At 33.2% G+C, this 15,892-nt stretch overlaps 1 protein-coding gene across 4 annotated transcripts in view; it reads left to right on the forward strand.

Moving 5' to 3' along the window:
• Positions 1 to 15,422, forward strand: part of LOC106457429 (ELAV-like protein 4) — a 66,586-nt gene extending 51,164 nt beyond the window's left edge. The window contains exons 4-6 of one of the 4 annotated variants that reach the window (XM_022383357.1): positions 3,212 to 3,380; positions 5,481 to 5,733; positions 11,074 to 15,422. In XM_022383357.1, coding sequence (XP_022239065.1) covers positions 3,212 to 3,380; positions 5,481 to 5,733; positions 11,074 to 11,398 — 747 coding nt within the window. In that variant the 3' untranslated portion in view covers positions 11,399 to 15,422. The remainder of the gene's footprint in view (positions 1 to 3,211; positions 3,381 to 5,480; positions 5,734 to 11,073) is intronic. The other 3 variants (XM_022383359.1, XM_022383358.1, XM_022383360.1) reach the window with 3 other exon arrangements.
• The last annotated feature ends 470 nt before the right edge of the window (positions 15,423 to 15,892 follow it).

Consider the following 15,892-nt stretch of genomic DNA (forward strand, 5'->3'; position numbering starts at 1 on the left):
TTACCAACCGGGAAATATACGGCATTTGGTCAGGAACAGCTATAAATGTCGAACGTCAGTGAATTCTCATCAAACGTTAGTATATTTCCAAAAATATTGCTGGTTTCTCATCGGACATTAGTAGTTTTATGAAAATATTATCCTACTTCGACAGTCCAATAGTTCAGTGTCTGACAAAGCTAGCTAGCTTCCGATAACATCGACTTCAAGTTAATTCACTGGATATCAAGGAGACTTTGAACTAGGAAGACGATTTTAGGTTATTTGTAAGTTAGTGAAATTTCTGTAAACTTGGTTTGTAATAATTAATCGTAATAATTGCCATTGTAAATTATACTGTTGTATATATATTAAAACGTATTTGTATCAAAAACAAAAACGGCGTAAATCAATCTTGTTGGCAAATAGTGTAAATTAAATAAAATATCGCCATATTTCTAAACACTAAATCCAGGGTATATTTCAACTATTGAAAGTTAAGTTATTTAACGCGGCTTTGGATTATTTCAAATTCTCAATACGTAACAGACATTAAAGGTGCAGTACTTAATTTCACAACAATCATGAACCACTATTTCTTATCCCAAACTGGTAACTAATACTTTTTTGTTCTTCATTCATGTCTTACCAGCATGCTCAAACTACATTTCTTGTTGTAGCAAAAAACAAAAAGAACAAGGACAACAATAACAACAGAAAAAGGGCGAATTCTAAGTTGTCTCGCAAACTGCACGAAACTCATTTCTCTTTGCTAACAGTGGTAAAGCGCGAGCTCCTCGAGCAGAACATATGGGTGTGACATTAAAGCGAGGTTTAACCTATATCGTACTAGACAACAGAACTATACTAGATCTGTCATCTTTTCGCCGAATTTTATTTGTGTTATTAATGTCAGTGTTTTCCAAGAGATGTACAAAAAAAAGTTGATTTTTGTACTTTCAAAACATATGTTGTTTTGCAAAAATGTAAACTTAACAATAAAATACTGTTCCAGGTTATTTTATGTAAGTCAGATAATCACTGATTTATTTATTAGCATTGTTAAATATCAAACGTTGGTTCTGGTTTTGTTTTCTTTCTTCTTTCACCGTCAGTTCTCCAACTAACAATGTTAACACAACTTATGGGTAACATCGGACAAAGTTAGGTGGTGTATTTGATTTATGGGGTTTCTGGGTGTCTTATAAAGAGTCCCTTTTTCATAAAACTTTTGATTTTTTTTCGTATTTTGATGTAAGAAGGTGAATCTAATTGTTAAACAGTAGTGAAAAGTTTAATGGTGTGAATTATTCAGAAATAAATGGAAAATATGGTCTGAAGCTAAAATATCAAAGTGATCATGTAAAAAAATCTCCCTTTCAGCTATTGATGAAGTTAGTTATGTCATGTTATTTTGTTAACCATAATTTCGCTTAGAATTCGAGTAAGTTATCTGGATATAGTAAATCTATACGTACATGAATGTTATTTCTTAATGTAGTTATTTGTATTCTTACATCTAATGCATATGAAGGACTTATTATCACCATATGACTTTTAAATTATTGTTTTTATAACCTGTAACATTATATACACTACTGAGAGTACTGGATTTCTGCATGTGTTTAAAACCTCTCTCTCAGTCACTTCTAATTATATAACTTCTAATAGGTAAATAACGATTTTAACAACGGGCTCCATGTCAAAAACTTTTATTCGAGAACCTCACGTTGACTCTCGTTAGATCCTCACCTAACTTTTTTATTAGATTCAAAGCTGAGACTTGTAAGGTTCTTAGCTAACTCTCCTCTATGATTCAAAGCTGACTTGATAGGTTCACAGCTAACTCTTCGGTAGGATTCAAAGCTGACCTGATAGGTTCACAGCTAACTCTTTGATAGGATTCAGAGCTAACTTGTTTGGTTCTCAGCTAACTCTTTTATTAGATTCGAAGCTGGCTGTTGTTAGGTTCTCAGCTAACTCTTGATAGGTTTTTAGCTAACTTCTCTATGGGACTCAAAGAACTTCTTGTTAGGTCCTCAGATAACTCTTCTATAGGACCTTTGGTTGGTTCTGGTTAAGTTATCAGTCATATCCTCTTCAAGGACCTTAGGTTGGCTCCAGCTAGGTTCTCGGTCATTTCTTTTATAGGATTTTAAGTTGGCTACTGTTAGGTTCTCTGCTGTTTCTTCAATAGGACCTTAGGTTGGCTCCCGTTAGATTCTCTGTCATTTCTTCTATAGGACCTTAGGTTGGCTCCCGTTAGATTCTCTGTCATTTCTTCTATAGGACCTTAGGTTGGCTTTCGTCAGGTTTATGCCTTCCTGGATTTGATGTTTGAACATGATATAAAACTCGACAGTCGCATAGCTAGTAGTTTTGAATCTTGTACTTAGGTTTATTGGGTGTTTTGAGTCTACAATATCTCGTTGACTTATGAAATACGACATTGCTCATGGAAATTAGTTTAAGAGAAGAAAATACTTTTAGAATAGTGAATTGTTAATAAAGCATTTTTAGGATTTACGATGTCCAAACAAGCATTCGTGGGTATTGGAAAAAAGAACATTATTGCTCAGATCTAATTGTGTCCCTATCATACCTTTTTTACAGAATTAGAAGTGTTAAGTAATTTATTTGAAACTGTTTTAGTGTATAATTTGTAAGAAAATTCAAAGAAAAATATATATATTTTAACTTATTTATACTTTATTTATAATAAGTGACAGGAAGATCATAATATTCAGAGTTTTACATTCCTGAGAGGTGACAGTTGGAGAGAGATTGTTTCAAATCTTATCGTATTCAGAATATGCCATTTTCCAGAGATGGTAAATGTATGTATGGTGGTTTTGCATTAATGCACAATATGCACAATATGCACTTTCTTGAAAATGAGAACGACGTATTTTTTAGTTGCAACTAAAATATCGATAACATATTTCTTATAAAGTAATATGTTTAACTCTAATTTGCTTTAATTTAAGCTTTTGGACTTACGTCAGCGTCAGTCTGTCAACAACTCAAAATGTTTTAAAGACTTTAAATAACTGTATACTCGAACATATTTTCCTGAAAGTAAGGACGTTTGGAATATATTATTCATACTTACCACTATAGTGAACCAACATTAAGGTTGACTTGTAGACTTAGATTACAAACATAGGCAGAGTTATTATCCCTTCTTTATCAATATTCAGATTTATACTTATAGTGATATTTCATTTCTCAGGTGTCCTACGCGAGGCCTAGCAGTGAAGCCATTAAAGGCGCCAACCTCTATGTTAGTGGGCTGCCTAAGTCAATGACCCAGCAAGAGCTGGAAAACTTGTTCCATCCATTTGGCCGGATCATTACGTCACGCATTCTTTGTGATAACATCACAGGTATTAATATCCCAGGTAGTTGATATTCTCCATGATAAAAGTTCTCTATAATAATTTGATATGTTTGGTTCGTAAATTTAATAAAATTATCTGTGTAGCTCAGAATGTTTATAACTTCAACAATGAGTTGGACGAGACTGTTTTCAGTCACAACATTGTACGCTACAATAATTTAAATAATTCCTTATGTGTTTTCGTTTGCTGATCGTGTTCTGAGTCCAGATATTTCAAACTTTGTTTTTTAAATAATCTCATATTCTTCTTGAAGAATTTTAAGATGTATTTTTACTGTAATGGACGTTTGGATTGTAACGTTACTTACGACATCTGTGCAATGGTTTTATGTATCATTTAACCTTATATAATATGGCCAGAGTAAGTAGCAATTCTGAATCATGATTTCAACTATGTGTTGATATTATCTACAGTTAAAATATTCCAAAAAATGTAAAACGGCTGCTGTATCAAGATGTAATATTGTGTAAAAGTAAAGTAAAAGAAAGCTTTTAATATTATTTCAATTTCACCTTTGATAATGCTTTTGTTTACTTTATCGGTTATTAGTTACATAATATTGTTCATCCAAACGTCTTTCTTTACATTCCACTCTCTTGTTTTTGTTTACTGGGAATATTATTATGTATATATTCATCCAATGTGATATATTTATAAATTAATTGACATTTACAGTACGTATTTTAACTCTTTCCTATCGGATGTTTCTTTGGAAATAAGTACTTCTAATGAATCATATGAATTTGAATTAATAAAGGACCCAACTGGTTTATATCCATTTAGATTAATAAAGGACCCAACCGGTTCATATCCATTTAGATTAATAAAGGACCCAACCGGTTCATATCCATTTATATTAATAGAGGACCCAACTGGTTCATATCCATTTAGATTAATAAAGGACCCAACCGGTTCATATCCATTTAGATTAATAAAGGACCCAACTGGTTCATATCCATTTAGATTAATAAAGGACCCAACTGGTTCATATCCATTTAGATTAATAAAGGACCCAACCGGTTCATATCCATTTAGATTAATAAAGGACCCAACTTGTTCATATCCATTTAGATTAATAAAGGACCCAACCGGTTCATATCCAGTTAGATTAATAAAGGACCCAACCGGTTCATATCCATTTAGATTAATAAAGGACCCAACTGGTTCATATCCATTTAGATTAATAAAGGACCCAACTGTTTCATATTGATTTAAATTTACAAAGGACCCAATCAGCTATATAAGACTTAACTTGGCCTAATCTTCACCCTTTCTCTACCAATGGAATCTCTTTTGCTTTTAGAAATATTAACAATCAAAGTACATTAAAAAGTTTGGTCGATTTTTAATTTTTCAAGTAGTTTTATCTTAACCTTCTTTTCCAGAATTTGGGCTACTATAAATATCGAATATGAGAACGCACCAGTGCGTAAACTCATTTCTGATTTTTTAAAGGAAAAATTCGGCCTAATTATACGTTGTCTGAGCTTTAAATCGTTAGCTTATTTTTCTCCTTCTTTATAAAATATCCACAACTAGTTCACTACGAACTGTTAAATGAGATATCTTGTATCTTACATAATGTTACTGTATGTCGTCTATTTTTTATTGCTTGGTCTTCAGGTATGTTACAACTATGTTGATACAATAGTTTTTTTTTGTACTTATCACAAGTTGCCAGAAATAAACAACAAAAAAGTTTACGCGTTTTGCCTGCTGATGGAAGAACCATTTGGAAAGGTAGAAACGCTCGATGTCCAGTGTTTTAAATATCACTTCCTTGTCACTGTCAAACAAGAATTATATCACATATTCAAAATGTTTACTTTTAGCTAACTGTTTTTTCAGCCTCTCTATAACAGTGGTTTTACGTGTCCGGCCTTTACCTGTTAGTAATCTTAACATATATTTTCTATCCTTTTAGACAATATGTATTACGAATATATTCCAATTTGTCATAAAATTGCAACTTTGTGAACATCAGTATTATATTGTATAATTTTGTAATTACATCATCGGCTACTGTGTCGCGTCTCAACTGTATTGGTAATTTAATTACATGGTTTAATTTCAATCGGAATCCTTATTCATGTTTGCTAGGACTGTCAAAGGGAGTTGGATTTGTTCGCTTTGATCAAAGAATCGAAGCAGAACGTGCAATCAAACAGTTGCACAACACGATCCCGGAGGGCGCAACCGAGCCGATAACCGTGAAGTTCGCCAACAATCCCAGCAACAACGCTAAGGCCATAACGCCGCTAGCAGCTTACCTGTCACCGCAGCGCCGGTTCCCGGGCCCAATTCACCACCCGGCCAACCGCTTCAGGTACATACCCCTGTCGCCGATCTCCAGGTACGGTTACCTAGCGCCTCCTAGACGTTGTTCAGTTGCGGTTTATGTTCCAAAATTCACATTACTTTATATTGACTTGTGTTGTACATATCGATACCTTTTATACTTAAAAATATAACTATAGAAAACATAACCCTTACCTGCCACGGATCATTGTTTCGTAAGTTGACGTTGTAAGAAGTACACGGCTAAGAAACCTGTGGAGTCGTGGAGCGAAACCGTGACTACAGCAGCGGAGTGCTGTGTAACCTTTGCCTTTTGTTTGTTTTGTTACCCAAATTATATAGTTTCACACACTAGTAATGACTATAAACCCGTAATCAAGTGATTTAAATTTTGTTTTCTGCTTATAACAAACCCATAGTTTCACACCCAAGCAGTATAATGAACGTTTCATTTTTGTAGCGGATGTTTTACTTTTTCAATGTTTTTATAAGAAACGCGTGATTTCACGCCATAAAATCAATTATTACAAAGCCGAGTGTTTGATTTAACATAAAACATAATAACTTCATCGCAGCTTTGAAAGAAACTGTTATTATAGTAGCAAATATTTGTACTCACTGGCAGCCTGCATGTAGTTTCACACCATACAGCCTTTATTACAGTTGCGTTTATTTTACAAGATATCAGTAGTTTCACACCATAACATACAGAAACCATTATTACTGTAGTAAATCTTTGTTTCTACAAATCTGTTATTTCAAACCATATACCAAAAGCAAATATTTATTACATTTGTGTTATTTTACCGTAAGCCAGTACATCAAAACTATTATCAATATCTGCTTTACGAATTTGTTCTTTCACCAAAGAGAAATATTTATAACAGTAATTCCTTTTCCTTTGTATATTAGATTCACGTAATAGTAATGAGGAGTGAAACAGGTATTTTTGTAGCAGAGAGCTGTGGTAGTAACATATTTAAATTGCTGATTTTTAACCATAAAATACACATGTGCAAAACCTTGATAAACTTTCGGTACAAATAGTAATCTGTTAAGATGCAGGCATCAACTTCTGTATGAAGTAATAATCTTCCTTATCAGTCAAGTAACTTCTGTTTGAAGTAATAAACTTCCTATTCAGTCCAATAACTTCTGCATGAAGTGGTAAGCTTCCCATTCAGTCCAGTAACTTCTGTATGAAGTAATAAACTTCCTATTCAGTCCAATAACTTCTGTATGAAGTGGTAAGCTCCCCATTCAGTCCAGTAACTTTTTTATGAAGCAATAAACTCAAATTTCTCTATGAAGTAGTAATCTTCCTATTCAATTAAGTAACTTCTGTATCAAGTAAGAAACTTCTTATTCAATCCAGGATTACATTTGGATTGATGAATGTTTTGTTTTGTGTGTGCGTGCGTGTGTGCATTCAACGCAATAACATTTATCACGTTTGTTTGTCAGCTAAAGTGAATTTTCCTCACCAAGACCGTTATATTGGTATCAACAATAGAGGTGAATACAACGACAACGTAAACATAATTTAAACACACATTATAATTACTGTACGCGGTCTTATTTGAAAACACATATTCGCTTTACTGCCATACCGGAAGTGAGAGAGTTAAGTAATATGATAATACTTTTTTTTACGCTAATATAATTAGGTTAGAGCAATTAAATTGATTTCATCATTGCTGCTTGCATATTAGCCACCCATCTTGAATAATTAACTTAATAATTAATAATTTGAGCAACCGTATACGTATTTTTTTCAACACAAACCCATGTTGAAATCATTGTATACACCACCCAATATCCACATTATCATATCTACTGATCAGGATATTAATAAGAATTAATTATTATTTTTTTGCAAATAGAGGGTGGGCCGTAATGACCTCTCAACAAAATGAAAGAAAAACAAGCTGTAATACCACAACAACAATAATTAAGTTGTATTTGTATGGACGCAGGACTGACCTAACATTGCAAGTCAAAGCGTTCACCATCGTTATCAATGGCTATGTGATATGCTTGTTTGTTTTAGAGAAAAGCCACAGTGGTATATCTCTGTGTTCACCGCGAGGAATCGAATCCAGGATTTTAGTGTTGTAATTCCATAAAATTACTACTGTCCCACCGTGAGGACATGTGTGGTATTTGAAAGACATATGAAATACAACAGATGACATCTACACTGCCAAAACATATATTTATGTCCCCTAGTCTTACCATACTCAACATTAAATATGAAACAAAAGATGCACCAACACTATCAATTCCCTCAACAATCTGAAATGCCTCAATTAGATCTTCTCTTTTTCAAGAGAAAATGATTTCTGGGATCTTAACTTCACCTGGTGACAACCTTTCCATTCCAGGTATTATCTTAGTAACCCTCCTCTGAACTCTTTCCAACGATTCATTGTCGTTCGTTAGAAAGGACATACTGATAACGTTCCTCACCTCCTTTTTTTTTCTTCCATAAATATATCCAAACAGTTTGTACTCAAATGAATATTGAGTTAGCTACATGGATCTTAGGTTAAATTACAATTTCCCACTTGGTTAATAGGGTTACAAAATTAAAATTAGTAATATTGCTGAAGTGTAAGGGAAAATGTCTCCATACAGATACTGTATATAAAATAATAAAACTGTCTTGAGAACACATATATTGGAACCATGTTGTCGACTATTTTTTGCTTGCTTGCCTTAAAATCACAAGTGGAAAACTGGAACAACAATTAACACAAACAGTTGTCTGTTAAAGTGATGACAGTAACTTCAATATGTCTGTTCTTGTATTTTCTTTGTCGTAATTGTACTACACTCCAGTCATAAAAGTCAGATTATAAGGAGAAAATATCTGTATGAAAACTTTCATGTGGATTCTCATAAGAAAAATATTTATCAAGAAAACCAAAGGTTATTCTTTATGTAAGTGATCTGCTCTAAGTTGCAGGGAACTGTTTACCATTATCTGTTATGCTAACTGCCCTAATCTATGTAACATATAACAGTAGAAACTGCAACACCAAGAGAAGCCACTCTCTAAATCAAATGATAATCTGGCATCCTTTTTGAGCAGTAACAACGTTTGTTTGCGTGCAATCGACTTACCACCGTGCCTGTTTAACACTCTGTGTTATGAAACAATTGATCAACAGTTTATTCATTCCCTTTTATTAAAATCCGTGAAAACGCACGTCAAGTGGTTGTCTTATAACTTATTTCAGTCTGTTCAACACTTCAACTTTAACAAAAGGATCTCTGTACGGGATTAATGTTTTATCATCCTTACATAGAAAAGTAATAGTCGTAATAACTACAAACTGATTAGGCTTCAGTTACGTTAGTATTCCTGTAATGCTATTTGACTTCTACTAGAAATATTAGTGTAAAGATTGATAATAGTAGTTTTGCTTTATTTTATGTTCAGATAAATCAGAGGGGACCATAATTTGATCTTCAGGTATATAGTGTACACCAAAAAATGTGACATTTTGATCCACGACGACACTTAGTCACTTCTTACCATTTACCTCACCATTCTCTCTGCACTACATTTTGGCAGACATTCCTCTAATACGTTTGCCCTACATTATTTTATTTACATCTCTAAGTAACTATTAGTGATTCATTTAATTGAACAAAAAGACTATTCTTCTTCAACTATTCGAAAGCGCTCGATTTATGGGTCTTTTTTTTAAGTCTTTGCACCTTTTGTGTATGATCTTGTGTATTAGCTCTTTTACCAGTATTGACTCATTTAGGTATTCATAATCTTCTGCAGATATGTATATCTACAATTTATTCTACATACCATTTCTACGAATGAAAATATTGCCATCAAACATTCATCCTCACAAATAATAAATAATAAAAATAGTTTTTAGTATGGTAATAACACCACAAGCTTTTCCACGTTTGCTTTCTGTGGCTACATTATTAACAAGGTATATACAGGATGTCTACAAAGTCCTGTTAAGGTTTTAAAAGTTTATTAGAACAAAACCAAAAGAGTTACAATCCTGCAGTTTTTAGCACCTTGTTGATTAACTAATGAAGTATTTTTATTATTATTATTTTTATATACAGATTGAAATCGAAGTTTCCAGTTGTTAATGATTGAAGTTTGAATGAAAATGGCGACTACACAGGAGAAAGCTCAATGTGCGATCTGGTTTGCAGAGGCGAGATTAATGACAACTATTTAACGGAATTACCGTCTTCGATATGGCAAGGATCCTCCCTCCAAACCCAGCAAGCATTCTCCCTACAAACCCAGCAAGGATCCTCCCTCCAAACCCACCAAGCATTCTCCCTCCAAACCCAGCAAGGATTCTCCCTCCAAACCCAGCAAGGATCCTCCCTCCAAACCCAGCATTAGGAGGTGGTTTCACGAGTTTCGGGAGACAGGAAGTGTGATTGACCTGTCTGCAAGTGGACATCCAAGTGTTTCTGAAGAAACTGTTGCTACTGTCCAGGAGACGTTCCAACGCAGCCCTAGAAAGCCTAATCGTTGTGCGTCAAGTGAATTCCAGCTACCAAGATTAATGGTATACAAAGTCCTGCACAAGAGACTGCATCTTTACATGTATAAAGTGCGCACATTGAGCGTTCTCCTTTATAGTCGCCATCTTTGTTCAAACTTCAATCATTAGCAACTGGACACTCCGATTACAATCCATAAATAAAAAGAAACTTCATTAGTTAAGAAAAAATGTGCTAAAAACTGTATAATGCTAGCTCTTTTGTTTTTGTTATAATAATCTTTTAAAACCGGAACAGGATTTTGTGAACACCCCGTATATCTATTAACACTCAGAATTTTCTAACGAATATGTGTAAAGAAGAATTGGTGTTAATGGATTAATAAAAAATGTTTTGATTTTATTATTATTTAAGATCTGACATTCCATTATAGTTAGTTATATATATTACATAAAAATACTTCTTAGTTTATCTTTTCTCTCTTAAGAAATTATTTATAGTAAAAATTGCAAGTAAAATCATAAAAATAATTGGAGAGAGTAAAGTGTCACAGTAAGCTAATATTGGTACATTTCCTATACTAACATCCCTTTACAAGATTACTTAGGATTTATTGAAAAATAAAGTGCATTTTGTGTAAAATATTAACCTATTCCATAGAGCAGGAAGTCATTTTTCATGGCGAAGTAATGCTGTCAGGAATTATGATCCTCTTAACTCCTAAATGTTAATGAAAAGGTAAATGCTTAAATTGGCTTGTTTCAGACAACTAGACTATATATATGTCGTATTTTGTAAGAAAAAAATTTCACTTATAGATATTTTGTTGGTAAGAACGTAATAGCAATGATGGAACAGTTTGGTTGAGATCGTATCTTACCGTGTTTTTTTATAGGTACTCTCCCATTGCTGGTGACCTTTTGGCTGCTAATCCGCTGTTGGCAGGCAATGCTGTGAATGGGTCTGGATGGTGTATGTTTGTCTACAACCTATCTCCAGACACAGAGGAAAACCTTTTGTGGCAACTTTTCGGCCCTTTTGGTGCAGTTCAAAGCGTGAAGGTGATCAGAGATCTGCAGACTAACAAGTGCAAGGGTTTTGGTTTTGTTACCATGACCAATTACGATGAAGCTCTGGTGGCCATTCAAAGTCTAAACGGCTACACCCTCGGTAACAGGGTGCTTCAAGTATCCTTCAAGACTAATAAATGCAAAGCATAAAATCCTCTATCCTCCTTTACGCTTTGGATAATCCAACTGTGTGAGGTGAGGAAGAGGTTATCTTGATGGATACTTAGAACTTCTTAACTCCTCTTCTCTAATTCTGAAAACTTTTCAGAAGGAGGATGGGGATATAAAAACTGTATTGAGATATTTATAACCTCTACGAATCGCCTATTGACTACTCATAAATCCTAGTCATCGGTTGTATTTAATGGTTAACATTTTCTATAACAAAATTTCTGAAATCAAGTTTACAAACCGAGGAGGAATTTCGCGAAAATAATATATTAATGAGAAACTTGTAATAAAGCACATATTAGCGTGTGCTATTCTTAGAAAAGACGTTTATTAATAAGTTTGTTGAATGCTTTATTAGGCTTTGAGAGGCTTATGTGTGGGCATCTGGAATGGATATCAAAATTGTAATGTAACCACCGAGTGGCTTTACTTTGTCGTCCACTTACTATTTTTTTGGAAATTAGGATGATCTCAATTCATATTCAAGGAAAAACAAAAAATCTAGTCAGAGTAAGCCAAAGAAAAAAAGCCAATGCCAGACACGTAGTTTTTATGTCGTAAGTATTTATTCACTTTAACATATTTTACATATGTTTTGGTCGTAGAAAATAATCCAACAGTTGTTGGCTATCCCATCGGTATTTATTACTGTTTATCGTATTGGCACTCTGTTTCCTTAGCTTCGATGGTAAAACAAGGTTTATTTAAAGTAGAGAGTAAAGGTAAAAAGTGTTGCACCTTTTTTGTTTATTTCAATTTTTATAGTTTTTGCTGTCATTTTGTTTTGTATTGCATGTGTTTTTATTTATTTTCAAAGCCTTTAAATTACTCGTTCAATATTTTGTAACCCCTTTATTTTTTATTTCAATTAAACAGTCTTCAGTTACAATTACTGATTTGGCTATTTTACTTCTTGTTCACTTTGATATGTGGAAATTCTTTTTATACCTTACCCAAATACGTTCCTGTGGATAAAAATGTCTAACAATCTGCATGTATTACTTCTTTTGTGTCAAATTTATTTGGGTGCATGTTGTCAAAGAAGGGGGGGGGGAGAATATGTTTAGAATGAGCATAATGCATTCCTGTTTACCATACACCAAACCGTTGAATGAAAAACAAATCTTAAGCCAATACCACAGCCACTATCTTAACTTCTACAAGAGAAGTATATTTTTATAAAGCATTCATAAAAATCTTTGATTAGAGCAAGGCTCTTGGCAGAAGTATTTGGATCACGCTACAGTTTGATGATACTCATAACAAAATACTCACTCGTATGTTTAATAAATTGGTTCTTCCAGTAGGGGGCGCGTGTGTTTCATATGTTGCGTCCAACGAAGATATTTGGTAATATATTTGATCAGTTAGGGATATTTGAATATAGTACATACTAGTATAAATGCGAAGCATACAAACAAGTAAAATCCATGCGTCGTGAATTATATTGTACAGAAGCCATCGTTAAATTGTGGAATTTTGATAAAAAATTGTTCTTGCCTATGAGGTATATGTTAACAGTGAAGGCCTATGTAGCCCGAAGTATGCATTGGAAATGATATAGTGGTGTAGTGTTAAGTTCAAGTAAATTGAATTTTCACTTAAGTTTTTATAAATTTTCTTTAAACTTCCATATCTATTCTCGATCAATATGACATAAATTGTTTGCTTAGAGAAAATCTCTCCGATTTTTTTATTTCTATGCCATTCTCTTCATAATTTCTTTACAGATAGTGATCCTTTTTGCATAATATGTGAAAAACTGTTTTCAGCTTCTAGTTGATAAACTATACTTCTATTTGTGAAATTACTTTAAATTCCAGTTCAGACTTTGATAAATTTCGATACAAATTCGAATTTTAATATTAGAGTAGATTCAGTCTTGACTAGATTCATTCCACAATTCGTTGGGCAATGTTTTAATTACCTACCATCTAACGCCACTAGAGAGGGTTACTTTAAAAGCCCCTCTCCCCAAGTGGTTTATGTTGGTTTATTCCTGTGATTTTATGAATCATTCCATTTTTGAATTTTTTTAGATAACTAAGATTTTTTGATGCAATAAAATGTTTCTGAGTGTTATTGGCAGAAATAATTCCTGGAGAAACCTGGCGGTGTAGCTTGAGAAAATGAGGCTGTTACACAGATCAGTTTATCATTACATCTATGGGAGAAAACCTCTCTCCTCTCTAGCAGCAGTTTTCTTTTAGAATTATTTACCAATTTTTGTTAAAGTATTGTACCGGATAACGGTAGGGATAGTAAAAAGCTCAGAAAGAGAGTGGTTCTAAGAGCATCAAATATTGTCATATTAGGGAACTCAAATAATACATTGTACCAATTGTACGAGAGAGCAATTTCGTAGTTGTAAATGTTAGATTATAGAAAAAAAAATAATGAAAGATCGCCCGATATTTCTTGAGGGGTGGTTTTAAAGCGTGGAGAATCGTGAGAACAAAATATGGATTGATACGCCATTTTAACGTGCTCGAAAAGCAAGTTCCATCGTTAAACGTTAGCAGACTATTTAACGTGATAAAACCCTCTGTAAGGTTTATATCACTTTAAACCCTTGCATCAAGTATAAAATATCAACGTTGTCCTGAATACTGGATATAGTTCACATATTAACACTAATGTAAAATGAAGTTCAAGGTATATCAGTCTTGAAAAATTCGTTCTGAACTTTCTTACCTCTTTTTCATCGTTATCAAATTCCCCCAACCTCTCTCTCATATATACATACAGACGAAGAAAATTGAAATACAAGTAACAGTGACACATTTTAGTTATGCGTCACAGTTTTTTGCATTGGTGCTATAGTATGTAAAACCAGTTGATGGAACTTAAACTGCGGTGATATTATAATCTAGATAACTATTGTTGACAGAGAGCGGTTTTCTCCAATTATTTCATTCCGAATGGTTGAAGAAGTCATATTACGCTGTACAACTGCTTCAAGTTAAATCAGTTAATCAAAAGGCCTGAAATTTGTAAAAGTCAAGCCAAACCGAGGTTCCTTCCTTCTCAATAATCTGCCATTTATGAGTTCATTTTTAAAATAATTGAGTCCTATTCATGGTGTATTAAGTTTTTAGTGAATTTTGACATCTTATCTCCCCCTGTCAGTATGATTTTTTCTAGTCAACGTTTTCACATCGGCCATTCTAGTTAAAGATGCTGTGGAGCATACTTGCATGATCGCATTCCATATACTTAAGTCCCATGACGCCGAGACTCTGAGAATAAAAAAAGTTTTCTATAGTGGCATAATGAAAGAATGGCAAATCAGGATTATGCGTACAACTGTAGCCTACTTAATTAGCCATTACAATGTATTTAATTACACCTAGACTAGGTTTTTGTGATAATTGTCAATGTGTGTTGCTTTGCGGTATATTGGTGTTCAGTTGTGATGTGTACTCTTGTAGCGTTTCAGTAATTATATCGTGTTAATTTTTTGTCAACTGAAAATATTTTAGCGTTATTCAACAAGCTCCTCTTGCGATAGAGTAGGCTTTTACCTCGTATATGAACTGTTTTATCGTATAGTAATTTTAATGTTATTAATTTAATCTTTAATAGTATTTGAGAGACATTTTGATGTTTCTTGGTGTTACTACTGAAGTTTGCATATGTCTCCCATAACTTTCGTCTTCTTTGAGTTACTTACCAACAATATAGCGCAACGCCATCTACCGGTATAGAAGAGAACAGTTTGAGAACTTTCCGCCTACTTAACTGGAATGGCCAAATTTTCCCACGGGATTTCTTCAAGTTTTCAAGTATGTATTGCTTGCAAGTCACAATTTGTGTTTTGACTGTTCTATGGAGAGAGTTTAAAAAATTTAAAGAGTTAAAAATTAAAACAGCGATTGGAAAAGTTATCATGATACGTTGTTTAATAGAATGTGATATATATATATATATATATATCTTGGTAAGGGGACTTGATGGCCGTTGTCGTTTTCAGCGTAATTTTGATTGTACTGCAATATTTGTACTTTTCCATGTTGAAAATAAATTTCATCTTGAAAAGTAAAGGCTGAGTTTGAATTGTTAACGAAACAGATGTTGGATTATCGTGTTGCTTGAGGAAATATCACATACTTTACTTCTGAAATTAATGAAATAAAGCAAATTACCAGTATGTTGTTTTCTTATTTAACTGTAAATGAACTAAAAAAAAGATATTTTAATTAAAATTATTAAATATATTTGATTTATATTATTGATAAAAGGTAAAATCATTGGTTTTCGTAACTTGTCTGTTCTCTCCAAACTTCTATAATTCTATACTTTTGTTCTAATGTAATTTTGATACTCTTATAATCAGTTAGTTGAAATATTAGGACTAGTGATACTACTTAATGCTAGGTTATGTTACGCAAAAAATCAGAAATATTTCACCAAGAAATACCAAGAATCATACTTTGAGATTAACAAAGAATCTTCCGAATATAGAAGACCTAT

The sequence above is a fragment of the Limulus polyphemus genome, unplaced genomic scaffold, assembly GCF_000517525.1.
Source record: "Limulus polyphemus unplaced genomic scaffold, Limulus_polyphemus-2.1.2 Scaffold330, whole genome shotgun sequence".
Taxonomy (NCBI): Eukaryota; Metazoa; Arthropoda; class Merostomata; order Xiphosura; family Limulidae; genus Limulus; species Limulus polyphemus.